Source organism: Letharia columbiana (assembly GCF_014066305.1).
Source record: "Letharia columbiana isolate WasteWater2 chromosome Unknown Sc0000035_s1, whole genome shotgun sequence".
Taxonomy (NCBI): domain Eukaryota; kingdom Fungi; phylum Ascomycota; class Lecanoromycetes; order Lecanorales; family Parmeliaceae; genus Letharia; species Letharia columbiana.
In genome coordinates, this window is record NW_023501079.1 from 299,936 (window position 1) to 325,450 (window position 25,515).

The window sequence follows — 25,515 nt, forward strand, 5'->3', positions numbered from 1 at the left end:
CTGACCCTTGGGTGGAAGAATCAGAATTACGACCCAGCTGGGCTGTTGGCACAAAGTGTGCTTCAGCCGGCCTTTGAAGAGTACGGAAGCGATGGAACAGTGCAGACTTTTTGACGTCACGGAGTGGGGAAGAAGGTCGATCCGGCTTCGGCGGAGAGGTGCGATTTTTGGTTCGAAAGCGCTTACAGGTGATCAGTCCTTGAGATTTCGAGAAAGCGTCAGAGCTGAAAGGGGGGTTGGGGCGGACGATGAGCGGGACTGAGTGAGGTATTGTGGTTGGAAACTTGGATGGTGGGAGTGTCTAGGAGTTGGGGAGTTGGCCAGATAGTGAGATGGATGTGGTGATGGATTCGTAACTATAGATGTTTGTGGGACAGTTGGATCTCAACCACGCACCATCATTCGGCTAACTCGTGGGTCCAAGAGGGCTAGGTAGCGTAGAGATGGGAGCGCGAGCTTCAGGTTGATCGCCCTCTGTGGCCTCAAGATGCCAGGATGGCCGAGTTGCGAGGATTTCAGACGTGTGCTTGGATCTGTAGGCTATGTTGGAAAAAGATGATCGAGGGTTGAGTTGGGTAGCGGTGTTGATGTATTGACAAGACAACGGTGGAAGTGTGGACGAATGACGGCTGGGGAACACGGGGCAGTAGTCTGGTTTCAGACGGCTTGTCACCTCGGATTGGGTGATGCGGTCGGGCTTTCGAAAAGCACGCTTCATGGCCAAAAGACATGGTTCATCAAATGTAGTGCGCGCTAACATCAGCTTTACACTAGATTCTGGGTCTTTTCTTTGCAATCCAATGCGAGGTTCTGTAAACATTCTGTAGCATGCTCTCTGGATTTTGGATATACCCCACTCCACCATTTCTAATTTCACGCTTCTCAATATCAAAGCCCATTTTCTCAACGAGTGTCAGCACTTCTTCGTCCGTCAACTCGAAAGCTCCCGGCTCTTCGATCCCGGTCTTTTCTCGCGGCCCTTCAGCCCTCTTTGAGTGACATTCCTCCGATGGTGCTCTGTCCGCAAAATGCCATAGCAAGGGCCCCAAATTGATCCATAATCCACCATCTTGCAAGCAATTACGTATAGTCTCAATATATCTGATAAGATTCGGAGCCGTATCGATGAAAAATACCGTAACCACAGCATTGAACATATCCTTATGTTCCTCGTCTCCATACAGAACTACGAAATCAGCAGCCGTCATACTCATCCGATCAGCAGCGTTCGCCGTCGTATGCCCGAAATCATCCTCAAGCGCACTGCCAGGATGCACATCCGGCACCTTTACCTTCTTCAACTGATGTTCCCTACTCACCACGTTGGAAAAGTCGAGCGCAAATGGATACAAATCGAACTGCTGTCCCTTGACTGTATGATTCAGCACCCAATTCGACGCAATAAGTTGATGGTAGGAAATCTCATTGCCCTCAACCGTGTATCCTCTTCGACAGAGTTCAAACACTAGACGCCCCAAGCCTGCGCCGGGGACTAAGATCTTTACATCGTGCTTGGAAGGAGAATGCCAGAAAGCTCTGACGACGTCCTGGATCACAGGCTCATAGCAGGCTTTGCGTTCGGCGGCGCCTTCGTGCGACCAGTCGCGGTACAGTTGGCGGATCGTGGAGCGCGCTTTGTCGATGTCTGAAGGCTTGGCTGTGTTTCGCCAGTCGATCAGCCTCTGAGCCTCATTCTCGTCAGCGCTTCCGAAGCTAGAGGATGCGGGCGTCTCGAGACCAGTGGTAGACTTGAGGTCATCGACGCCGAAGGACAAGAGGGCTGTATTCATCATTTCGGAAGCGATTTCGGCGTTGGCATCGATAGCGTCATCGACGTGGTCGAAGACTGAGAGGAGGTTGAAGGGTGGGGCGGCGAGCATTTGCCACTGGGAGGTGGGTAGAGCGTAGAAATTTTGTCGGCGGCGGTGCGTCACATTGTAATGGGCTATCTTTCGGTATTGGCTGTGTAACATGGATGAGCTTGGTTGAAGGCAGGGTGACTTTTCTAGATAGCAAAAGTAACACGACACACGACCGAAACCAAGAACTTGTTCAGACATGACATGATTAATGTAATGAAGATATACGAGAAAGCCACAAACGGATAAAATATTGAAGCAGCAGATACCCAAACCCTCTGTGGCGGCAATGGACTTACCGGAAGGAGTCGAGAGCAGCGAAAAGAACTCGTCGCTCTTCTGGGTCCGAAAATGGACTTGGTACTTCAGACTCATGAGCCATGTTCAAATCAAATCCCATAACAGCTGCTTACAATAGACGAATGGAGAACGAGGAAGAGAGCGGAGAAGATCTAAGTAGCGATTTGCCCTCTTCAGAGCACTAATTTAGGGCGTAGGGCTGAGGGCCAAGGGCTGTTGACGACATGCCTTTACAGAACCCAAACAAAGGCGCCCCTTTAGAATGATTGACAGTGTCTAGCATATGATACCTGACGTCTGGCATGCCCCTCATCATGTCCGCATCTTCAGATGCCCCATCCCTTCCGCAATCGCCGTCAGAACCAACAGCAACCGCCGCGACCTCGGCATCGCCTACGCTCCACTTCCAGCAGCTATCCGTCCCTCTTCCTCTCTCGCCGCACACGACCCTCCACGTACAGATCACACCCCTCCAGACATCCACAATGGTCTTCCTGACCACCACAGATCCATCCTCCAGTTCCTCCCTTAGTGCCCTCGGATCATTCGTCTACTCTATGCCCAACGTACCCTCGCCCTCTACCTACTTCCAAATCTCCCTCCCAATTCGACAACGTGGCTGACATGGGCTGGCGTTCTAGCGATTACAACCCTCTGAGCCCCTCAGCACACCTCTCTATGCAGTCCCTGGAAGCATTGACTTCGCAACAAGAGTAGCTAAGATACTCGCGAGAAGAACGGGGTTGCCTGCATATGTGGGCTGTAGTGCTGTCTTTGGGAGCTCGGTCATTGAGGAGGAGATGGCGGCTGTGCGGGCTGCGGTCGAGGGTGTCATGGGGGTATTGGGTGAGGGCAAGCGGTGAGCATTGACCGCGACTTGTCGTCCCAGAAAGCAGAGGGGGTGATGGCAGGCACACCTGTTTGAATCAAAGGATCCAACGGCTCGAGAATTGAGCTAGAGGCTGCGGAAGCATTGGTGCGGCTTGAGTACCACCTTCAAGAGGATCTGTCAATGGACGAGATCCGAGAGCGCCCAAACGAGATTTAACGCCTATGAGAAGTTGGAGCACACTCAAGCAAGACGAACAGAAGATGCCAAAAGTCCTCTGGAGAGGAGAAAATTGTGCTGCGAGATTGTGGTCGCGATTGTGCTCCGTTCCTGTGTTACCAAGTTTGGAAAACTGCGATTTAGCTGCCAGTAAATTGAGCTATGGACTTCGCAAGGTACCACCCGAGTGCGAGCTTAATACGGGTCACTATTACGGTCAGATGCTTATTTTGCGGCAATAAACTTGTGCTTCTGCTCTTTGTCACTTCTTCTCATTGGAAATATGTACAATGTTGATATACTTTGATTCGCGCCACCTTTCTTGCCCCTGCAGACAACATAGTCCTTTTTTGACCCTATGAAAACGCACGCACTCCGGATTGTCTATGAGCAACACAAGGTAGTCTTCAAGGTTAAACGCTCCCCTTGTCATCCTTGCCGCTATCCTTCGTTGTCCCTCTGGGGGTGCGTTTTGGCTGCTTCTTTCTGCAAGACCTCGTTGCTTCGTCGGATCGGTCGCGCTCGATTCACTACTATCATCGAGGATCTCAGTCGGCATTCTACTTGTCGCTTATCTTGTGCGAGGTTTTTTAGCCTTCGGATCAGCCTTGGGATTCTGAGGGGGCTCGTCGAGCTTTCGCTTCCCAAGCTGCTTGTCCGATGGTTGGGCCTTAGGTGGTGCTGGCTTTGGCTTCGTGGTTGTCGGCCCGGTCTCATCGTTTGCTGGCTTTGGCTTATGTGTTTTATCAGTGTCGGAAGACGCAGACCGTAGTAGCTTCGGAGCGGTCAGACCTCTCACGTATGGCAAAGCGCCGATGAAGCCTCAAGCACCTTCATCCTGTGCTTACCCAGACTCGTCATCATCTGCTACCTCTATCACCTCAGCAACATAGTACCGAGAGATACCGCCAGTCCATCTGCCCCTTGACCTCAGCCTCGGTGCCTCAACCGTGTTGCCTCTAGCCGCCCACAGGATTCTGAGCTGCTCTTGCAGCATGCTCCACTGAGAGAAATAATTATCTCCCAGATTCGTCTGCACGGGCTCTTGTCCAGTTAAAAATAAGAATTCCTGCACTGTGTTCGCAAGAGCACGTTGCAGTAGGGCTTCCTCTCGAGGATCTAGTGGCTGATCGTGGCGAGAGTCAAAGGGGTCTATGAGGCTGCTGGATTCGCTGCCTTCGTCGTCGGTATCATCTCCAGAGGCTGGGTCACGGATGTGAGTCTCTTGAACGGCTTCGTCACCATCTTTTTCGTCAGTCGAGCTGTCATCGTCTCCGCTAGCTGTTGCAACCGGATCCGAAGGCCCTGCATTTGCAGTCCCCAAGCTCGGTCTTGCAACGGTCCCGCCCGTTCCAGCCGTCCTCTTAATCTTGTCGATACGTTCTTTGCGAGAAGGAGCTTCGCTTATCTTGTCCTCGTTCAGCCCGAGCAAGGCGTAGTTCGCCTTTTGTTCAGAGGTTAGGTCTTGATCCGTGGCTAGATTTCTAGCTCTCTGCTCAGGTGTGCGGAGTGCGTCCATGAAAGTAGTTTGCCTGTCTCTGCCCTTCTTCGCGACCCAGCTGATAAGTCCGGCTCTAGTTCGGGCATTGCTCGCCCGCTTCGACAGAGCTCGCCTGTCAAACGTTGGGACCTTCCTCCCACCAGGCGCGTCTTTTGTCCACTCGCGTGCCTCGATATCAGACAAGGTGAGGCGGTCGTCGGACCTCATCCACGACTCTATTCTCAATCCCTCGACCTTGGAAGATATAGTCAGAGGGATCCGGAAGTTTCGGATCGGGTTTCCTGCGTAATCGAGGACGACACGCCCTTTGTACTTCATCACTCCGATTTCATATGTTGGGTTAACCCAAGGGTTTGGGCGCTCCCAGAGAGTGATGTTGTTAGGCCAAAACCGCCGGTCGCCCATGTCCCATGCTATCTGGGTGCTCTCCACGGCGGTGATATCCATGGGATGGTTGCCAGTTTCCGGCTGCCCGTTGACTGCAATCTGGTCAGCCTGATTCTTCCAAGAGCTTCACAACAACAAACCGTATCTGAGGCCTCCCCTCATACTCCCCTTCCTCAACAACTTCTTCCACATCTCGTGGTGGTACACAGGCGTCTTCTCTTCGCCACCATCTTCGTCGTCGTCTTCATCCTCGCTGCTCGCGTCTTCAGCTGCGTTGTCGTCCGCTCCTGGTCCTCTGTTAGGGAACGGGGCCGCACTCTGGCTCCCTTGAGCGCTCGTCACTGCTTCCCCTGTTCAAGACAATGCGGTTAGCTACGGGTCATCGTTGATGTTGCCAAATTCGGTCCGGATCAAAACCTACCTGAAGCTCGTCGCGCGGCTCTGAGTGCGCGAGCAGCAGCGTTCGCCTGTGTTGAAGGCCCTGGTCCATCCATGCTTTGAGGTCTCGATGTGACGAGAACCGTGACTTGGAAGGGATGTTGGCCTGGTGCGAGTCTCGACCGGGTAAGTAGCGACGGCAAGTAAGAGACAACCTTGTGTCAGTGTGGAAGGATCTTGACTTGGTAGGAGTCCCGACTGAGTAAGGAGGTATCTGCAGATGGCAAGTAGCAGAGAATGTTGTGTGGACAAGGCCGATTATGGAAGGTCTTGAAGGTGGTATGTAGAAGAGAGTATGGTGTCGAGTCGGAAATTTATACCCATGCCGGACGCAGAGATTCACTCGCCGAACATGGTGTGAATATATACGTCGTGAATATATATGTATAACGTGATGGAGACGTTAACACAAGCCGGAGCTGTGACGCTAAAACTATAAGTGATGGAACGGTGCCGTGACATGAAAAATAAGCAGCGACATGGAGACTAATAATGACAAAAACGGTGGAAAGTGACAATGGGATTTAACAACGACGAAGACTGCATTATGTGACAACGAGAACAAGCCGTGACACCAGAAACACACAATGACAAAGTGTCGTTGCATTTGTATCGTGGTTTGCTTTGACAAAGTGTAAAACAGTGATAACCATGGGTTATTTATACCATACTATGCACCACAGTAGTGACATTGTTACTTCACAATAGCCAGCTCATGTATTCCTTTTCAAGACAACAACCAGAGAAGTAATTTATTAATGAATTTACAGCCACCACAGCAGTGACATTGTTACTTCACAATAGCCAGCTCATGTATTCCTTTTCAAGAAATCAACCAGTGAAGTAATTTTTTAATTATGGATTTACAGCCACCACAGCAGTGACATTGATACTTCACAATAACCAGCTGATGTATTCCTTTTCAAGACAACAACCAGAGAAGTAATTTTTTAATGAATTTACAGCCACCACAGCAGTGACATTGATACTTCACAATAACCAACTCATGTATTCCTTTTCAAGAAATCAACCAGTGAAGGAATTTTTTAAATGAATTTACAGCCACCACAGCAGTGACATTGATACTTCACAATAACCAGCTGATGTATTCCTTTCTAGGACAACAACCAGAGAAGTGAAAATCACTACAAGCTACTGTCACTGCATGTTCTCAACTGCCAGGCTTCGCAGCCCTCGGTACTAGTGTCATGGTCTTGAGTCTATATCAACGCATAGTAACACCTCATGCATTTGAGGAGATTGATCCTCATTGTCTTTACGCTATGTACCCCCTTTCTAGCCCACAGCTAGCAGAGAAGTGACAATGATAGAACAATGTCATTGCGTGGCATTATCTCAGGCCGGCAGCCCACACTCTGGTGGTCGTTAGAGTACGGTTGGATAAGTTTTCATGCACTGCAGCGTGCTTGGGGCTGGCAATCTATGCAATGAGGAGATTGATGTTCAATGCCGTTGCGTCTCGCGTCCCTTTGTTGGCTGACATGACAATAGGCTGAGAAGTGGTGCTTGTGGGTTTGTGTCACTATGTGATGGTAGCGGAGTGTAAGCCGGTGGGCTGCGAAGAGTGGTGGTGGTGGGGGAGTGTCGATGCGTTGTGTCGCATTTTGGGCTGATGGCCCGTGCTGTGATGGTTTTGGAATGAAATGTTGTTGTATTTTTAGCTTCTGGGGGGGTTGTAGACTGTGCAATGGGAGTATTTCATTATCATTGCATTTTGTACCTCGCTTGAGCTGGGAATATGTGTAATGATGGCATTTTGAACCCTTAGTCATTATAGTTTAAAACTTGTTTGAATTGGGGATATACGCAATGGTGACATGTTCGATCCATTGTTTGCGTTTTGTGTCTTATCTGGGCTCAGGGTCTACACAAGGGTGACGTTTCATACCCTTTGTCACTGCATGTCATGTCTCATTTGGGTTGGTAGTCCCGGAAGCTTGAGGACGATTTTTCCGCTCAATGTCACTTCTCTTCTTGAATCATCGATGAGGTTGGCAACACGCAAAAGAGTATATCAGACAGGTGGCTAGAGTTCAGTTTTCGCTTGTTAGTTGAACAATTGTTGTGAACGTTTCGAGAAAGGACATTCTACTGATAAAGGAGTAGATTAAGAACGCAACATGGCCAATTTTTCTATAGGTTAAACTTGAACGGGCATCTGAAAGCAGGGAAGGCACACTCTGCTCTAAATTCGCGGGGAAATCGTCTTCTGTTAAAGAGTGAGCCAATTGGCTTACGGCATGCTTTGTTGGTTCGTATCAGTCTGCGATAGAATAGGCATCTACGGTAATGCCAATGATTATTGAATTCGAAGCTGATAGCAAGCCGAGGGCTTGCAGTATCTATATAAAACGACTCGGACTATACTCCATGTAGCTCTTGGGCGCCAAGCTCTCCGCTTAGTTATCATTCTTCTCAAATGAAACAGAGGGAGTGCTATCATGATACTCAGTGTCCTTAAAGTCGTCGTCACAATCCTTCTCAGAATCTCCCTCAGAACCCTCCTCTTCACTCGTTGGATCTCTCCGACCCAGTCGGCCCACGGTAGGCTTGAAACGAGAATTACACCAAGTATCCCTCACCGATCGCCAGCTTCCATCTGGCCCAAGGTAGGCGGTGCTCCCGTGCGTGGCATCCATGTATCTACCAAAAATCTCACCCTCGCTGTCTCTCTCCTCACCGCCCACCTGCGTCCGCCAATCGTAGGCCCAGCGACCAATACCACCAGTCCATGCGCGAAGCTTGAAGAGAAACGGTGTCTCTTCTGCTGGCCTCTGTGACTTCCAGATGGGAGCAAATTGCGCCTGCAGCGCGTTCCATTGTGAAGAGTAGCTTTTGGTGGTAGCGGTGGGCTTCGGGTTTTGTCCAGTGAGCTTTTTGAAATGCTCGACCGTTTCTTCGAGGGCGTCTCTGAGGATATATGCCTCTTTGCACGTTTGGGGCACGTCGTCACGTGAGTCTGGCAGAGGTTGCGTTGGTGCTGGGGGCGTGGGAGGAGCTGGAGATGGGCGACGATGACGAGATGGTCGAGAGGTAAGTGAGACAGTGCAGGCAGGATCGGAAACTGTGTTGGGAGAGCTAGCATTCACACTTGCACTCGATCCAGCAGCTGCGTTTATAGAAACCCTCTTGCTGAGCTCCTTGAGAGTAGCGAGTTGATCGGGCGTCAGATCCCGATCGGTGGCCCGATTACTCGCTCTCTGCGCCGCCGTACGGAGCGAATCCATGTACGCTCTGGCCGCGAGTTTGGCGGCCTCATTGCGCGGGCGAAACGTGACGAGTCCCGACTTCGACCTGAAGGCGTTCGTTCGATCCGTCAGATCTCCCCGTCTCTGCAATGGCTGCCGACCGCTCGGCGTGTTCCGTGTCCGGAGTCTGGCGAGGATGTCGTCAATGCGCAGACGGTGGATGTCCTGTCGGATCCAGGTCTCGAGTCGGAAGCCTTTGACGGCGGAGGAGATTGTGAGGGGCAGATTCCGGAAGGCTCTGATGGGGTTTCCGGCGTAGTCGAGCATCAGCCGCCCGTTGAAGAGCAGATAGCCAATGGGGTAGGTTGGGGCTGATTTGGGGGACTCAGACCACAGGGTGAGGATTGGGGCTCTGTGAGCTCGAGTGGAACTCCAGTCACGCTGGCCTGGGTGGAAAGATGTGATGTCCATGGGACCGATACCATGGTCTGGCGGCTCGTAGGCTGTGATAGGGTCAGCGCATCCTTTGGAGTAGGAGAGTTGGGAGATATGTACTTACTGTAGGCCCCTTGGCTGCTCATCAAGTGCACCAAGCGATTGTAGATCTCATGGTGGAAGACTGGTTGTTTTCCCCGTTCGCTTTGCGCTGACCCTGTCTCGGTGACCTGGTCTTCGTCTTCGTCTTCGCTGTCTCCGTCTTCTTCTCCTTCTTCTTCCACCAAGTCAACAATCTCTTCATCACGTCGGTCTCCTCCTTTCCCTGTTCAAGAAAACAATGTTAACGCTGTTTCATTAGGGTTGAATGGGAGGGGAGCTACCGTCGCTCGTAGCATTGACACAGTCTATCGAGGCGGTGTTGTTGTTACGGCGGGAAGACTGCATGATCCTCTTCATTACCTGCGGTGAGACATTTGATCCAATAGCTTTCCTTGCAGATGCAGGCATCTTGGCCAAGTTGTCACATATTTGTCTGAATAAGATGTAGTGAGATAGAGTGAGCAGGAGTCAGATAGATTGAACTAGATGGATCAAATCCGAAATAGCAAGGTGAAGTGATGCGGTCTTGGGAAATGCTTACGGTCGAGATTTCAGCATGCAAAAAAGTAGATTTGAGAAGTCAAATTCTGATGATCATGCACGTGTGCTCCTCGGACTGATTGGCTTCGAAGAAGATGGAAATGTTGGTGTACTTACCAAGTGTGGAGGAGTCTAAACAAGGACCAGGGAGCCACAACTATAGCTTTCTGATTGCTGCTTTGCGTGACTGCTATCACTGTGCTTCACAGACTGCGTATGGGTCACTCCTTTGTCTCGATCCACCGAAAGCGTTTTCCTTCACGGATTGTATTAGCTTCCGGTACTCCTTCACTCCGCGTGTGCAGTCAAACAACTTCAACTCAAATCGCTATACTCCGGCATACATGTCCATGTCTGGAGACGATTGTTTCCTCGTTGTGTTCTCTAGACGTTTCGCTCTAGGTGAGGAATCCATGTGACCTACTTATATATTTATATAGCCCAGTACGCCCTGTTGTTTGATCAGGTATATGGCTATCGTTCTGCACTAATCATGAATTTAGGAACGACTTAGCCAGGCCGCCTTTGCGTTCCCAGTGTCGTCGAAGCCATTGTTGGAACCTAATTACCTTAAATGGAGATGCCGTCCAATTGCCAATGGACTTCCATTGATTCATTCACTGGCTGCTCAATGCTTACACTTTACTGCATGAAAGCATTCATGATATTGCTCCATTCACTTCGCACATCATATTGTGTCTCACGTGAAAGGCCAGAAATATCCTGTTGTCACTTCTGCTCGATCGCTTCGTCCACTATGCATGGATGGCTAGGGTAGAAGTAGAGGCTGGTAACCATGTGAGTGCAAGAGCTCTCTTTGCACAAATGTAGCCTGATGATCCCGATCTACCTTTGATGAGCAGTGGACAAGCATCTAGCACTGCAACGTGCATCGTGAAGGGTGACCGATTCATTCTCATAATGGAACAGGCGTAGAAGGTAAAGCTTGCAGTCTCCTGAACCCGAATCAACATCTAAGCGGAAATCTCTTTGCATTTTTTACAGCTCGTAAATATCGCGTAGAGCCTAATTGTCACACCGCCACTGAAGCACACCACTGTCTGACTGGATAGGTGCGTTTGCTGAGCTCCATGAAAATAATGAAGTCCCTGGTAGGTTGATTCCATTCGACGGATTCGGTCAACCTTGCAATGACGATCTTGATAGGGCATTGTCCGCAGAAATTATGAGGCCTGATGGTAACGACAACACGGAGTCCAGAACGAAGACCGCGACAGGCGCATTGCTTAGGGACACCAGACAAAAAGACGGCATAACGTTGCAAGAAATGAAGAACGAACCATCGCCATTCCTTTTGCGGTTCACCGAGGGAAAGCCGGTTTATAAAAGCACTGGCGCTTATAGTGGAAACAAGCCATGCGAGATCACGAATGTCACAATAGAAATCATCCAGCGGCCATGATTGCAAGAGAAGTCACTTACTGCAACTGCGGAAGGCACGTTTGCGGCAATAGTATGATTGGGGATTTTAGAACGCATGTCGCTATATGCAAAAGGTGTTTTCCATGGCCTGTGGTAAGTGAATTCCCGTATCGATCGCCTACTCCCGGGGTGTAATGCATAAACAGCTTTGCAGATGTTTTGGTAGACTCTATCGTGATGTTGACTTGCCAAAGACAAGAGCATAGGGTGGCGGATAGAGTAAAGCAGAAGGCGCTCATAGCCATACTTCTTGGAATTGTGTGCGCTGGAGGTTCAGTCCAGATCCCCTGGCTTGGAACAACAAATCAAGTTTCGTAGGCGGATGTCGACGGAAAAGTCGGACCAGGTAGCTGATGACATGAACATGACGCTGGTTAGCATTGATCATCTAAAAGCAGCATCATATGCTCTTGCAACGTGGTATTGTCTCCGATGACCGGTATTTTCTGTACTAGTAAAGGCGGACACCGGCGTTTCTTCCTTCCAGAACCCTCCTCGCACCCAACAGTATCTACCGATTACTCTTCGCTACCCGCTCCAGTTCATCCTTCTTTTTAATCGCATAGCTGTTGCTGCTTCCCTTCGCCGCATTGATCAACTCCTCAGCCAGACACTCAGCTACGCTCTTGACATTCCGGAAAGCTGCCTCGCGGGCACCGATTGTAAGGAGAGCAATGGCTTGGTTGACACGGCGCAAGGGGGAGACATCGACGGCTTGACGACGAACAGTACCGGCTGAGCCGATACGGGTGGAGTCTTCGCGGGGGCCGCAGTTGACGATGGCGTCGACGGCGATTTGGATGGGATTTTGGTCGGTCATTATGTGAATCTGTATGAAATCAGGTGTCAGATAACGGTCGCTGAGATGTAGGAGGAGCCAATGTAGATTTATGAGGGTGGGGAGAAAGTCAGGCTCACGATTTCGAAAGCATGAGCAACGATGCGGACAGCCATCAGCTTCTTGCCGTTGTTGCGGCCGTTCATCATGAGAGAGTTGGTGAGGCGCTCGATGATGGGGCAGTTGGCCTTTCGGAAGCGCTTGACGGCATAGCGGCCAGCGGAGTGGGAGATGTAGACAGGGGAGCGGATCTGGATGTAGTCGCTGTGGGAGAAGATCTAGTGAGCCAAAACCCTCGCCAGCCAGCCGTCCGGTTAAGGAAGGAACACCCAAGCCCAAGGTATCTGCTGCTCTCTGCCCTCGCAATCTTTAGGCGCCAGATAGGGTACTCACGTCAATGAGATATCTCGGACTTCGACATCCTCGTACGACCACTTGTTGAAGAGCTTGATAGAGCCAATTTCTTCGGTGACGTCTTTGGGCAAGACCATATACCCGCTGGGGTTTTCGACCTCGACCTCGGCGGTATCAGACATGCTGGGCGACTGTTGTTGATGTCGTTGTGTTGCTTCAAGTCTGGGAGTGTGGTCGAAAGCATTTCGAACTTCGCTTAGCGGAGGTGTGGGCACTAGGATGCTTTTGGCACTAGCACGGATCTTGTAATCTTATCTTTTGCCTCGGCATCTTCGACAACGACTATTGTTTCTTCCTACCACGGGATGACCGAAGGGTTTTAGAAGCCACAATGGCGGAACCTCTTCTTCTTATTCTACATAGCCATTAATCTATATACCCGAGCTCTATAGATCAACATCGCTGCCCGTAATGCCCAGCCCGACGCTCATAAGACCGCCCCCAGCGGACACGTCGAAGTCCGCGATGGAGAACGTCCTCGAGCTCATTACCCTTAGAGACATTGGCCCGGTAAGGACTGCAATTGCTCGACGCTAGAGTGGGACTAATCAATGCTATCTAGGACATTTTCACCAACGCTCGGTAAGACTGTTCATGCTCCCCTGTTCCCCTGGTCCGCGCGCGTCCCTTCGGTGCGCTGACATGACATGACCAGCGAGCTATGGCACCCTCCAGGCGCTCGCGGTGTCTACGGTGGCGCTGTAATAGCTCAATGCCTCGCTGCAGCGCAACATACTGTCCCGCCTCCTTCTCCAGCAAACGACAACGCAGTGTTTCTTATTCACAGCATGCATTGCTACTTCGTGCTTGCTGGGGACTCGACAATACCAATTCTGTACCACGTAGAGAGAGTAAGAGAAGGGAGAAGCTTCGTCACAAGAACAGTACAAGCTAGGCAGAGGGGAAAGTGCATCTTCACTACAACATTGAGCTTTATGCGTGAGGGTAGTGGCGGGGAAATAACGGTCGATCATGGCTGGGATATGCCTGAGGGCGTGAGAGAGGGACTGGAGCAGATATTGCAAGAAGAGGATGATGCTAAGGATAAGGAAAGTGCGTCTAACGGAGTGGAGGCGGAAGGTCCTTTCGTCTCGAAGAGACTAGGCATAATCAATAGTAGGTAGTCGTCTTGCTTGGCCTCAGCATGGAGGGAACGGGAACTCAAAGCTGACAATGTTTTCCATCAGATAGCTCACCCTACCCACACCACCGTAAACCACAAGCTTGGATACAATGCCGCGGCGCCATTTCTCCATCCGGCGGCCAGCACGCCCATCTCTCAGCCCTCGCTTACATGTCCGACAGCTGGTTTATCGGCACGGTCTCTCGGGCTCATCATCTCATGCGCGAAAACCATACTCTCTACAACAGGACCTTCCCACAACATCAGGATAGCCCTTCTTCAAAACGGCAGACTGAATCAGAGGCCAGGAAATCATCCAAGAACACATTCGAGACACCCAAACGCTCGATTGGTATGATGGTAAGCTTGGATCATACGATTTACTTCCACCGGCCGAGGGAGGTCAAGGCCGATGAGTGGATGTGTACCGAGATGGAGACGCCGTGGTCGGGCGAGGGGAGAGGGCTGGTGATGCAGAGGATTTGGAATAAGGAGGGGAGATTGTTGGCTACTTGTGTACAAGAGGTAAGCCTTGCACCAATCCGTACATATCGTCCATTGCTGTGCCAAATTGGCTGACATAGACGTGTAGGGTTTGGTGCGTTTGCAACAAGAAGATCCTTTGCCGAAAAGCAAGCTGTAATCGTCTTCCATCTCCGCAAATGTCCTTTTGGCGGCTCCGAGTTTTTAACACCTTGAGAAAATAAAACGTCCGTACAGATCTCGATAGTATACATGTCTAGATCGCACATGACAGATCCTCAGCCGTACGAGTTCGCTAAGCCCGCCAGCGCTGGTCCCCCTGCTCGTAACTGCATCAGGCTATACGCCTAGAGAGCGATCTAGACAGCAAAAACTGCAATGTTGACAGCAGCTGCGCTCGTCTTGCTCGATGCAGTTGCACAATCTGGCTGGCTAGGAATCTTGACTCGTCGCCTAGTTGCTGACGTGTTCTCAAGCACGCCTGGGTCTGCGGGCTCGATGAGTTCGCAAGATCGACTCGCTGGCGGGGGTCATGGAGTTGATTGTTGGGATTGGGCGAGTGCTGTTCTTACATGACTGATCTTCTAGTGCGGGGAGCGGGTATTGATGCGGAGGAAAGGATCGCCTGGGTACAATCTTGGTGTTACGGCATGAAATTTATGAAATATGACCGCTTGCACGGGACTTCTATTTTGGCAGAAATGCCAGCTGAATGCGAGGGTAAAACGTTGGACGTGAGGAACCTGATGCATGGGAGGGGACTTTACGGAGATTGTCAGACTGTCGTCCCCGTCTCTCTGTGATTATAGTAGACTCTTCTAAGAAGTGCCCTACTATCGTTCAGCCCTCTAGCTACAGCTGTCGAAGAACGGCAGACACCTTTTCCCCGCCTGTGTTGGCCGGACTATCCACGGCAAGCATCAGCTCAAACTTCGAGGCCTGGATGCGTCATGTTGATACGCGCTCGTGCACACCTTTGTCCGGAAGCTCACTCACGCCAACGCCACTCCTGTGAGCTTGGGAAGCAGCCTCTTCTCCATCTCGGGCAACGCTTCAAATACCGCCGCGGCCTTCTCTTCGTCAGCATCTGCGACGATGACAAGCTCCTCCAATGAGGCCGGCAGCAAGTCCGCCAGGGTTTGTGTGCCCGAGAGGTCGTTGTGCTTGTCGCTCGCAATGAGAGCGTAATCGACTCGTAGCTTCTTCAGCACCGGAAATCCTCGGAAGTTGCAAACATGCGACAGAGTTTCAAGGCTAGGAAATTCGGCCTGGCCGGTGAAGGTAAGGTCCAGGTGCCGGAGAGTATTGCTTGTATACTCTTGAAGAATATTAACGAGTAATAGTGGTTTCCACTCCGCATAATGACCTCTGTACCGTAAATGTTGATAGGTGAATCTCCGGAGCGATCGAGCGTTGCTCAAGAAGCCCGCAAGGATTCTCGAAGCGAACACACTCCCTACAATAATGATCTCTGTGGCTGCGACATCAATAAATTTTGGAGTCGGTGGCCAGATGCCGACATAATCCGGGTAGAACATATTCGACACTCGAATGGTTTCGATCGAGGGCAAAGCAGACAGTAGGACAAGATCTCGGATGCGAGCACTGTCCAATGTATCGCCAGTAGGTGAAACGTCAACTCGGGCGAGCTTGCTGAAGGCTTGAGACGATTTGGCATCCGACGGCACCTTGGATTGCACCTGCTGGATTTTGTAGATCATTTTTCGGACATTGCTATACAGGAATAAGCGCTGGGTGACATTGAGGGTCTGCAGGTTCGGAAACAACGTCAGTAGCAGCGCGATAGCTGCATCGGGGTTGCCGCGCTGTATCTCGCTTTCCGGGTCGGCTGGCTCTTCCGGGTCGGCTGGCCTCTCTCGCCGCAGATATGGACACTGGGTTATCACGTCATGGATCCTTTGGGTACAGCGCTGGGCAACCTGTAATGATACGGTATCAGGATCGAGATAGTACGGGCTTTGCATAGGCTTGATGCTCCAGGAGCGAAGGTTGATCACGCCGGGGTAATGAGCGATGCGAGGTTCGAGCAGCACGTCTTGAAGGAGCACAAAAGGATGGATCACAGTTTGATCTTCAGGGGCGGCATCGTCGAAAGTGATGGTGGTGTATTTGTCTTTGAAGTTTCTATGCTGCTTGATCCTTTTTTCGGCTGATCCATGTATTCTCTTGCAGCATGCTGAAAGGCTCTCCAAGTCATCTGGGTCTGTGAGGTCAACAACTTGAGAGAGTAGCTCGTTGGGAAGACCTAAAATCGTTGCCATGTTAAGGGAAAGAGTGTGAAGGTTTCTGAAGATGAGCATCTCAGAGCTTACTCGTGGATTCCAGAAGTGAGTTACTTGATAGAGCGAGGACACCAATAGATATTTCAACTCAGCGGCATGTCGCTAGTGGTATCATTTGGTGTCCTCGCTCTATCAAGTAACTCACTTCTGGAATCCACGAGTAAGAAATTGTCGTATTGCTGATAATGTTTGGACATTCCTTGCTGGCATCTGTGGTATATCTACGCAGGAAGGTTCTGAAAAGTGGAATGAATTCAATGGTTTGAAAAGATCTACGGAGAGAGTGAAAAGTTTGTGGGATTTGTCTAGTTTTGAACTTGGACGCCATCAAGTTTGCTACATGATTGCTTTCTGCGAAGAGCAGATTGCACATGCAGCATACCGCAACAGGCTGATTATATTCTAGCTCGGCATACATCCTGACTACATCTAACATGTTCCTAGAACTTTGAGCTTCTAATTGAGCACATGCAATCCGCCAACTGCCATGGCCAAGGTCTCGGTGCTCTGTCATGCACTGGCGCATTCATCTACCAGCCGTCCACCCTTTGAAGGCCGCTCTTACAGGTGACGATGGTGGTGTCAATGGAGGGGAGCCGTGGTGGTAATCAACCTGCCCGACGACCAGTATCGCTGGGGGTTGAGGTCTATGGAGGCCAATCAAGGTGCTCACGTAGTCGAGCTCATACGAAGTCTGACCAGTCTCGGCTGGATCAGGCGAGGTTCTATTGTTTCCAGGGATCTGAAGTCCTTTCCTGAGCTGATGTGTGATCGACGGGAAGCTTTTGCGGACTTATATACCTCCAACAATGTCGTCTTTCGAGCGGATTCCGGAAGGTTGAACCAAGGAGGTGGTGCAAGTCTTTTCTTTCTCCATCCCCGCTTAGAAATCTGATGAGATTAGTGAGAGCCGAGAAAACGAGGGACAGTCGATCTCACCGTCGGGTCCGCTAGCTTCGGGTGCGAGTACCTTATGTGGGAAGGCCTCAAGTTTCTACTGTTACAGTGATGGCTTCCGCACACGGTGCTCCCAGCTGAGGCTATCGTTTCTTTGGACTCGAGATTGGTTCTCATGTGAAGAGTTGGGCAGCTAGAAAAGTGTCCAACCAGCCAATGAATAACTCACTCGTGTTGATCCGTTCCCATCCAGGGGATTGCTTCCCTTTCTTTTCAACATCGTGCTTTTTGATCCAAAGAGATGGTCAATGCACCAAGCGTTCAGGCTACAGTCCGCTAGACTGAGCAGTTCCGAGCTTCTCCATCAAGCTTTCCTTTCGTTGCCCAGCAAGGATCTAATGCATCACAACCAGTCTTAGTCAGGAGTATGTAACATGTAATTTGAATAGTCGTAATGAGTAAAGGAGGCACCATAGCTCCCTCGAAATCTTAATCAGAGCGTTCAAAACATTAGGATACTAGAGGGCACGTTCGATATGCTCGCATCCCACCTTGTCATAGTGCGATCGGACTGTTGAACGAGTCCCGAGGTCGACTTCGAAGCTAACCGTATTCAGACATTTACCGTATGCGTAAGGCTGATTGAAGAGCGCGTCCCGCCGCGTTGGAGCAACGAGTACGACTGAACAACGCTGCCTCACCCAAAATCAAAATGCAGAAAAATTGGAGCTGTAGGAGCTGATTGGTCCGCCCCAATGTAGCCGGATCATGTTGCTTACGTGGCGTGCGTGGACACTAGTACTATTCTGCTGCTTTCGACTCATACTTCGACTCATACATTTCCCATTCGTCGGAGCGTGCTCTTCCTTTCCAAATTATATATCTTGTTCTTCATCGCGCTCTCCCTCCGAGTTTCTTGATCGAGACTACGTTCCAGATGTAGAATCTACAATGACAGAGTCCAACGTGATGAATGATACCCTCCCGGAAAGCCTCCGCATCCTTTGCTTCGGTGACTCCTTGACAGCCGGCTACACAAGTTATGGTTGGGAATTGTATCCATACGCTGACCACCTCCGTGTGGCACTCCAACATATGCTGTCGACGTCGGACATCGAGGTCGATGCCGCAGGACTTTCTGGGGATCAGGTTCGAGGAAGCTACTTGCCGCGTATCGAAGCTAAGTGTGCAAATACTGAGTCACCTTACGATTGGATCGTAGTCATGGGAGGAACGAATGACCTAGCTTGGGGCCAACAGCCAGATTCGATTTATGAGGGACTGAGTGAGCACTCCCAGCCACTGTCCTCTTAATCCCGCTACCTTCCTATCCTTATTTGGTTGAACATCTCCTCGTCATGTACTCCTCGCCCGCTTCAAGGCAGTACGAGTGCTAATTAGATCATTGCAGAGAAAGTGTGGAAGGTGGCATTGGACACCGGAGCAAATGTGCTTGCGCTGAACGTACTAGAAGCCGAGGGCTCAGGCGACAGAGAGAACTCGAAGCGGAATTCCCTGAACAATATGATTGCCAACCATCATCAAGAGAGATAGTACGTCCGTTGGTGCTTTACCAGCCTTCTCTGACGGACCATATTCTAAGCTCCTTGCTTTCGTGCTCGTAAAGGCTGACCATACCATTCAATAGTTATTCCTTCGATCTCTACAGCGCGATCCGATACACAGGTATTGACAAGGATTTACGCAAAAAGCTCTGGGATGACGGACTGCATCTCACATCCGAAGGCTACAAGGTTATGGGCGATGTCATCGCTGTTCGAATGTTTGAGCTTCTGAAGATGACCCAGCAGCCGAAGAACATTGGCCCTATACGCGATTGATTAGTTTGACAGACCACGAGAAGACACTTATCTTCATTTCAAACGCTCTAAATTCTGGAAATTGCATATCGTTGTGCCATTCCTCGCTTATCTGAGGGTGCATTCTTCACGCCACTACCAATTCCACTTTACGCGGTTGCTTCTGACGCGTCGAACCATTTGAAGTCGCGATATTCTCCAACATCTCTCTACGTCCGCATTGAGCGCTTGCTGTACTTATCCTCGCCCTATTTTGTTAATTAGCTCGAGCCAACGATGATCACATATAGCGTTGCAGCATTACTGCTGGCTTACCTGAGAGCAGTGCAAGCTCAAGCGACAATTTGCCTGGCAACGTATGGGGGGGTGGCAACAAGGTACATCTCCAGGGCTACAGAGCTCAAGCAATTCTTCCTTGAGCTTCCGAGCAGTTGGTCGTGCATACCCCAGCGCCCAAGCTTGCCTAGCAGATATTTTGAGATCGTGCTAACGTCGTGTGAGTCAGCGTACCTCCGCCAGGACGAAGCTTTACCGTCCAAGTCAGCCCATTATCAAGTCCATTCGATAATGGAGATCCTGGCTCGGGCTACCTCGACTCGGCCGGCCATCTTGAAGCACGTTGCCAAAAAGCGTCAACCTTTACCCTGAGTAGCGGGTTCCTATACTCAGGAGGTGATCAAGTATCTGTTGCGCCAGGGGTGCCGTTCATGCTTTTCAGGGCGTCTGAGTACGTGGAAGCGATAGATAGCATCTTCGCGGTAGACGAAGCAAGAGGAACAATCGTTTGGAACAATGAGGCTTTTTCAGGCGGCACAGCCAGATTCTGTGCTGATCCAGCTGGCGCTCTCTATGGAGTATTCTTGGGCCCTCTGCCAGGAAATTGTACGGCCACTGAGCTAAGAGTTCAAGATCGTAAGTTGGTCAAGACGAGCCCGTGGCCACCGGAGATCTGCATTGTTCTCGCTGACCACTGATCTGTCTTCCTTAACAGCTGCCCCTTGTCCAAACTTGCCAAGCCCTCTAGTCATGCCTACGTATTTCGGCATCAATCAAACATCCCCGGTGGGACCAACGGCCAGCCTGAGTGGACCACGGAGGCAACCACAGCCGCAACTACAGCCACCTCCAGCCGGCTCTTCCTCGGATCTCAATATTTCATCGACTGCGTCATCTCTACTTTACAGCCCATCTTCGAGTCTGGGCAATTCTTCTAGCACTGTTCCCATCCCCCCTTTAGCTTCCAGCAACTCTTCCGCCATCTCTTCGATTTCCAGTACCTCACCCAGTGTGTTTTCGAGTTCTGTCACCTCTAGGGGCTCTTTCATCGCTTTCACCACATTTACCCTGAAAAGTGCCAGCACTACGTTGGTGTCGAGTTCCAGCACCACGCCAGCATCGAGCTTCAGAGACCCAATCGCGCAAGCCAGTTCTATTATTTCTCAGGACAGACTCACGGTATGGTGCACTGAGGTACTTGGGTATACTGTTCCTCCCCAAATCACCGTCACCATCGTCTCAAATGTCTCAGCTACGTCCCTTGTGACTACAAGACCAACCGACGATACGACGACAAATTTTGCGACCCTGACTTCGACTGCAACTCAAAGCATACCCTCTTTTAATATCACAATATCAACAACACCCACTGTTACCGCTACCGTCACTACCACGGATGAGGTTGTGGTATTTGCAAGTACTACAGTTGTAGGCCCGTCACTCGGTGCTAAAAAGCGTGGTCTGCCATATATGCCCGGGAAACCATATCCTGTCGATGAACAGCAACCGCGACTTATAGGGGCCAGCTATAACGCGGCATCAGCCGGTAGCAATAAGACATTAGCTAGTAGCGGTACTTTACCTACCAGCAGCTATGTCTTATTAACCAACAGTTACGCAACAGCGGTGAGCAATCATGCACCATCAGCAAGCAATTATACGTCGCTAGTCAGCAGCTATGCAACGTCAATTAGGAGCAACGCAACAGCTAGCTTGAACGCAACGGCCAGAATCAATGCAACATCAGCCATCAGTAATTCAACAGGATTGAGAACCATCACGACACCAGTGGTCCTGCAGACCTTTAATCCTAGCGTTATCAACGCAGCATGCTCCCAGAACATCGCCATGCCGACGCCTCTCCCCAGTGTCACGACTTTCATAACCACCACCTTTATCTATACACACTACATCGAGCAACCGTACGCAACACTGAACACAACCTACATCATAGCCACCGACACCACCATCAACAATGGCAACTACTCCACAACAGTGACCGGGACTCCAGTAACGAACGACATCACAGATGCGGCCACAGCAACCTCAACAATCACATCGACCATCGTCGTATTCCCCAGCAACGTTCCCGCCCTGATCCTTACCTCCGCCGTCCCCTTGGGCCCCTTCAGTGCAGGCGGCGCCCCGCCACCAGACATAGACGACGCAGCCTACGAGCTCACCCTGCCCTTCCAAATGCGCATGTTCGACCACTCCTCTGAAATCGTATGGGTCTCAACCAACGGAGTTCGTCCCCCCCACACTCCCACCACATCCACCCGCCCTCCCTCCTCCACTAACCACTCCCCCCCCCCACCAGATCCTCTCCCTCGACAACGGCACCCGCGAATACGACAACGAATGCCTCCCCTCCATCGGCAACGAAGACTACCCCGACGACCCCGTGCCCCCCTACTCCGCCTTCCCCTACTGGGACGACACGTACATCTACGCCGGCCAGCCCCAGGGCATCTACTACCAGTACGGCCACGGGCCCACGAACAACATCACCAGCGCGCAGGCCGGCGCCGCGCCCGCCACCAACGTCACCTTCGAGTACTACCTCAGCCACTGCTGCGGCAACGGCGACGGCGGCAACGAGAAGTATTACCACTACACCGTCTTTTACGACAGCTTGAGCCCCGGCATCTTCACCTATCGGTATTATCAGATCAGCGCGGACGGGGCTAGCGCTACGGTCGGGATGCAGGATTATGGTGCGTGCGTGCGCTTTCTTTCTTTCTTCTTTCTTTCTTTCTTTCTTTCTTTCTTTCTCCCCCTTCATCTCACGTTCCACCCCCCCCCCTTCTCCGCCCAACATTTTCTACCACGTCCAACGTTTCCCCCCCGTTCCCACATCGCTGACGTGTGGGTTTTTGCGCCGTGTGCAACAGTCGCCGACACGGCACTGACGTATTCCTGCAACGAGGCCATCGTCACGCCGGGTCTGGAGGTCGTGCTCAATTCCATCATCGGGACCGTGCAGCATCGGAATTTTTCGGTGGCTGGTTCGTGAGTGAGTCGGGAGTGGAGGGGTGGAGGGGTGGAGGTGGGGGAAGTGGTGGAGGTGGTGAGGGGGAAGTGGGTGTGGTTGGGGAGGGAGGTTTTGTGGGAAGGGTAGCTGAGTGCAGTGTGATTGGGAGCAAAGGGGGCAGCAATGATTTCATGACTTTCATCCATTTTCCTGGAAAGAAGAAAAGAAAAGAAAAGGGATGTTAACTTTCTTCTGGACAGTTTAGAATAATCATAAGGGTTTCTTTCCGGACGGAACTTTTTCCGTAGTCGTACTTTGATCCATCGATACAAGCATTTCGTCCATATTGCCATTTAAACCCCCTTCCCCTTCTACGCAACCGCTCCCATCCATCCTCAAACTCTTTGCCGCCGAAACATCTATTCGCAGCCCACAAACGGAACGACTTCCCCCCTGCCCCCCCTCTCTCCCCCCTCTCTACCACCTCATGCCCCTCCGTCCAAACAGCTGCACCAGCCCCGTAGCCAAGAATTTCTTTCCCAGCACCCTCAACCCTCCGAACCGCTTCACCACCTCCGCGCCGTACCCATCTCTGATGCTCCGAAAGTTCGGCCCAGAGCCTTCATGGGCCGGCTGTACGGCCTCGACGTCGGACTCCGCCCGGAGCTTCTCGTGCATGCGCCGAGGAGCACGGGAGAGGTTTGCTCGCGGGGGCGGGTGTAGTGGTTGAATTTCACCGAGTCGCCCCGTTTTGGCGCTTCGCACGGCGCGCTCTTTCTGCGCTTCTTCTGCGCTTCTTCTTCTTCTTCTTCTTCTTCTCTCCGAGGTACGGGTTGGCCAGTCTGTCACGAGTCCGGAGTCGATGGAAACGTCACTCGTATCTGGAAGACCGGCCGTCCGGCTCGTGTCGGGGTCGCCGCCTTGACTTTCGGTAAGGTTTCGGAGATGGAGGGGGCATGGTTCGTCTGCTCTAGGAACGTCATGGAGGGTGTTGGGCTTCCTTCCTTCCTTTCTGCCGAACGGACAAGGCGTTGCATCCTTCCAGTACCTTAGCGTTCTCAGCTTCTGCGGAAGACCGGACACCGCGGCTGCTGGAGAGAGCAGATGGGTTTTTGTTTTGCTTGGAAAGTGGCACGCCTTTCGTTTTGATGTCGGTGATGGATCGCAAAGGTCTGTGTGAGCTCCCTGATAGACTTCATGATCGTGACACCAGGGGGGATTGCTGACGCTGAGGCGAAGGAATCAAGTGCGAGTCTCGATGGTAGTGAATTAAAACTCGGTGGTGCCAAGGGGGGAGGTCTGCGGGCGTGTGGATTGCTGTGCCGGTGTTAGTATGGAAGTGAGAAGGGTTGGATAGACTCGGAGTTTGCTGATGAGATAAGAACTCTCTTTAAAATCTACGGTCGTCTGCGTGAGTGATGGGGTAGCCGATGGAGGAAAAGCTCACGATGAGTTTCTGGCACCGGAAAGGGCGGTGATGAGGGGCTTCTCGAGCAGCAGGCCTTTCAAGTTCGTTGATGGGCTTTGACTGTAAACAGATTGGGTCGGATACCTGGGAGTTTGGAGCCGAAAGCACAGTGGGGCGGGTGAACGGAGTTCTGCTTGCTAAGATGAGGTGCAAAGACTCCAGATTAGACGCACGGCTGATGAGTAGGAAGTGACGGAGTCTGAGGGGATATTGTTTTGGTTTTTTTGCTTCGACTTGTCCAGAGATACCCGTTTGTGCCTCTTGGGAACGTAAAGGCTGCCAAATTGATGATGGTTGGTATGGGAGAGAGATAGTCTGAGGTATAAGTGTGGAGGTCGGAAAGTCTGGAATGAAGATTATCGGATATCCTATATTTACAATCGGACCTTTGACGCTAAGTCTTGTCTATCTTTCTTCGCGCTTGGAAGTTCGACAAGCGACTACTCAGCATGTAAACTCTGGTATTGCATGCACGTCCATCTGTCCCCTTCTCGTCTGTTGGGCGTGCTAGTCTCTGCAATCGCATTGCAAACTGGCGTTAGACACACAGAATGTCTCGATGGACACGATTATTGCTCCCCTTCATGGCCCCCAACATCCTCAGAAGCTCATCCTGCAATCCCTATTTCCGTATCTTGGAATCTCCAAATGTACCCGTACCCAGTGGCGTATTTCTCTTGAGCATGCTCCCCAGCCACAGCACCAAAGTCTGTTCCATCATCTTCCGCGCATCCAACCGGCGAACAAATCCCTCAGTTGGAAGGGAGCACGGAGTCAGCCCTTGACCGCCTCTGATCTTCCTTGCATTCTTGTCCAGCCGCGGTCCATCGACCTTCTCCCGAGCCGGAAAGAGCATCCGCTGCCACCACCTCAAAGTCGGCGATGACTGTGTGGGCCCATCCCTGCTCTTCAGACAGACCTCGAGATCCCTCCAAGCCTAGGTCCGACCTCTCCCGTCTCCCAGTAACAGTTCGATCTCTCTCGCCTTCATCTCGTATTGCATCAGCAAGGGCAGCATCCAGCAGAGTACCCCATCGGTCAAGAGAAGCATTGCCAGTGCTGCTGGAGATGACCGATTGCGGAGGGTAGATCCGTGGTGATGAAGAGGGCCATGTCGTGCCTCAGGAGAGGTAGGGTAAAGTCAAGGGTAGGAAGAGCTGTCAAAAGCAGAGGGCGAGGGAGGAGTTGAGGAGGGAAGACTTCGGTGCAACAAGGTTCGTTGCAGTCTGAGTGAGGCAGTCAGCAGTTGCTCCATCTCGAAAGGGAATATGCTGAGGAATAGAAGGAGGATATAACCACCTCGCAGAACGTGCTTGTAATCCCCTTGACGGTACGGACGGAGAGAGACCCAAGAGGATCTGGCAAGCACTGTGGCTCCTACCAAGTCGCACTCATCTCCGGGCGGGTTGCCGCAGGCGAAGGTCATGCCACCCTGAGGCTTTGGCAGCTTCCGTGAGGTGCTGGCTGCCATTCTTGGCATGATGCGTGTGGCGGCCGTGTCTGCGATTTTGGAGACTGGGGGTTGCTGCTGACTGCTGTGCCTGATGTCCGTCTAGGCGACATGATCGGGTGCCTGTAGTCTAGAATTGAGCACAGAGCTCAGACCACGGGTCTCATGGATAAATGCCACCGAGTTGCCCAGTTCTGTGTGCCCTGT

At 51.4% G+C, this 25,515-nt stretch overlaps 11 protein-coding genes across 11 annotated transcripts; 4 read left to right on the forward strand and 7 right to left on the reverse strand.

The window, feature by feature from the left end:
• Window positions 1–770: 770 nt before the first annotated feature.
• On the reverse strand, window positions 771–2,259 carry HO173_008886 (uncharacterized protein; the record flags this gene model as incomplete). Its single annotated transcript, XM_037310782.1, has 2 exons — window positions 771–1,962; window positions 2,159–2,259. 2 exons carry the CDS (start codon window positions 2,257–2,259, stop codon window positions 771–773), a joined length of 1,293 nt encoding a protein of 430 aa, XP_037162346.1.
• A 214-nt stretch (window positions 2,260–2,473) lies between these two features.
• HO173_008887 (uncharacterized protein) lies at window positions 2,474–3,022 on the forward strand (the record flags this gene model as incomplete). Its single annotated transcript, XM_037310783.1, has 2 exons — window positions 2,474–2,725; window positions 2,801–3,022. 2 exons carry the CDS (start codon window positions 2,474–2,476, stop codon window positions 3,020–3,022), a joined length of 474 nt encoding a protein of 157 aa, XP_037162347.1.
• Window positions 3,023–3,778: 756 nt separating this feature from the next.
• Window positions 3,779–5,589, reverse strand: HO173_008888 (uncharacterized protein; the record flags this gene model as incomplete). Its single annotated transcript, XM_037310784.1, has 4 exons — window positions 3,779–3,982; window positions 4,079–5,187; window positions 5,236–5,445; window positions 5,517–5,589. The coding sequence occupies 4 exons, from the start codon at window positions 5,587–5,589 to the stop codon at window positions 3,779–3,781; spliced, it is 1,596 nt and encodes a 531-aa protein (XP_037162348.1).
• Window positions 5,590–7,953: 2,364 nt separating this feature from the next.
• On the reverse strand, window positions 7,954–9,213 carry HO173_008889 (uncharacterized protein; the record flags this gene model as incomplete). Its single annotated transcript, XM_037310785.1, has 1 exon — window positions 7,954–9,213. One exon carries the CDS (start codon window positions 9,211–9,213, stop codon window positions 7,954–7,956), a length of 1,260 nt encoding a protein of 419 aa, XP_037162349.1.
• Window positions 9,214–9,322: 109 nt separating this feature from the next.
• Window positions 9,323–9,575, reverse strand: HO173_008890 (uncharacterized protein; the record flags this gene model as incomplete). The annotated part of the gene is made up of 2 exons (XM_037310786.1): window positions 9,323–9,502; window positions 9,561–9,575. 2 exons carry the CDS (start codon window positions 9,573–9,575, stop codon window positions 9,323–9,325), a joined length of 195 nt encoding a protein of 64 aa, XP_037162350.1.
• A 2,198-nt stretch (window positions 9,576–11,773) lies between these two features.
• Window positions 11,774–12,636, reverse strand: HO173_008891 (uncharacterized protein; the record flags this gene model as incomplete). Its single annotated transcript, XM_037310787.1, has 3 exons — window positions 11,774–12,091; window positions 12,181–12,364; window positions 12,494–12,636. The coding sequence occupies 3 exons, from the start codon at window positions 12,634–12,636 to the stop codon at window positions 11,774–11,776; spliced, it is 645 nt and encodes a 214-aa protein (XP_037162351.1).
• A 289-nt stretch (window positions 12,637–12,925) lies between these two features.
• HO173_008892 (uncharacterized protein) lies at window positions 12,926–14,280 on the forward strand (the record flags this gene model as incomplete). The annotated part of the gene is made up of 5 exons (XM_037310788.1): window positions 12,926–13,024; window positions 13,077–13,096; window positions 13,170–13,630; window positions 13,702–14,162; window positions 14,230–14,280. The coding sequence occupies 5 exons, from the start codon at window positions 12,926–12,928 to the stop codon at window positions 14,278–14,280; spliced, it is 1,092 nt and encodes a 363-aa protein (XP_037162352.1).
• An 832-nt stretch (window positions 14,281–15,112) lies between these two features.
• Window positions 15,113–16,402, reverse strand: HO173_008893 (uncharacterized protein; the record flags this gene model as incomplete). The annotated part of the gene is made up of 1 exon (XM_037310789.1): window positions 15,113–16,402. The coding sequence occupies one exon, from the start codon at window positions 16,400–16,402 to the stop codon at window positions 15,113–15,115; it is 1,290 nt and encodes a 429-aa protein (XP_037162353.1).
• Window positions 16,403–18,271: 1,869 nt separating this feature from the next.
• HO173_008894 (uncharacterized protein) lies at window positions 18,272–19,161 on the forward strand (the record flags this gene model as incomplete). The annotated part of the gene is made up of 3 exons (XM_037310790.1): window positions 18,272–18,605; window positions 18,732–18,873; window positions 18,969–19,161. The coding sequence occupies 3 exons, from the start codon at window positions 18,272–18,274 to the stop codon at window positions 19,159–19,161; spliced, it is 669 nt and encodes a 222-aa protein (XP_037162354.1).
• A 686-nt stretch (window positions 19,162–19,847) lies between these two features.
• On the forward strand, window positions 19,848–22,432 carry HO173_008895 (uncharacterized protein; the record flags this gene model as incomplete). The annotated part of the gene is made up of 4 exons (XM_037310791.1): window positions 19,848–20,052; window positions 20,132–21,663; window positions 21,737–22,133; window positions 22,311–22,432. 4 exons carry the CDS (start codon window positions 19,848–19,850, stop codon window positions 22,430–22,432), a joined length of 2,256 nt encoding a protein of 751 aa, XP_037162355.1.
• A 435-nt stretch (window positions 22,433–22,867) lies between these two features.
• On the reverse strand, window positions 22,868–25,338 carry HO173_008896 (uncharacterized protein; the record flags this gene model as incomplete). Its single annotated transcript, XM_037310792.1, has 3 exons — window positions 22,868–23,438; window positions 24,645–24,843; window positions 25,158–25,338. 3 exons carry the CDS (start codon window positions 25,336–25,338, stop codon window positions 22,868–22,870), a joined length of 951 nt encoding a protein of 316 aa, XP_037162356.1.
• Between the last annotated feature and the right edge of the window lie 177 nt (window positions 25,339–25,515).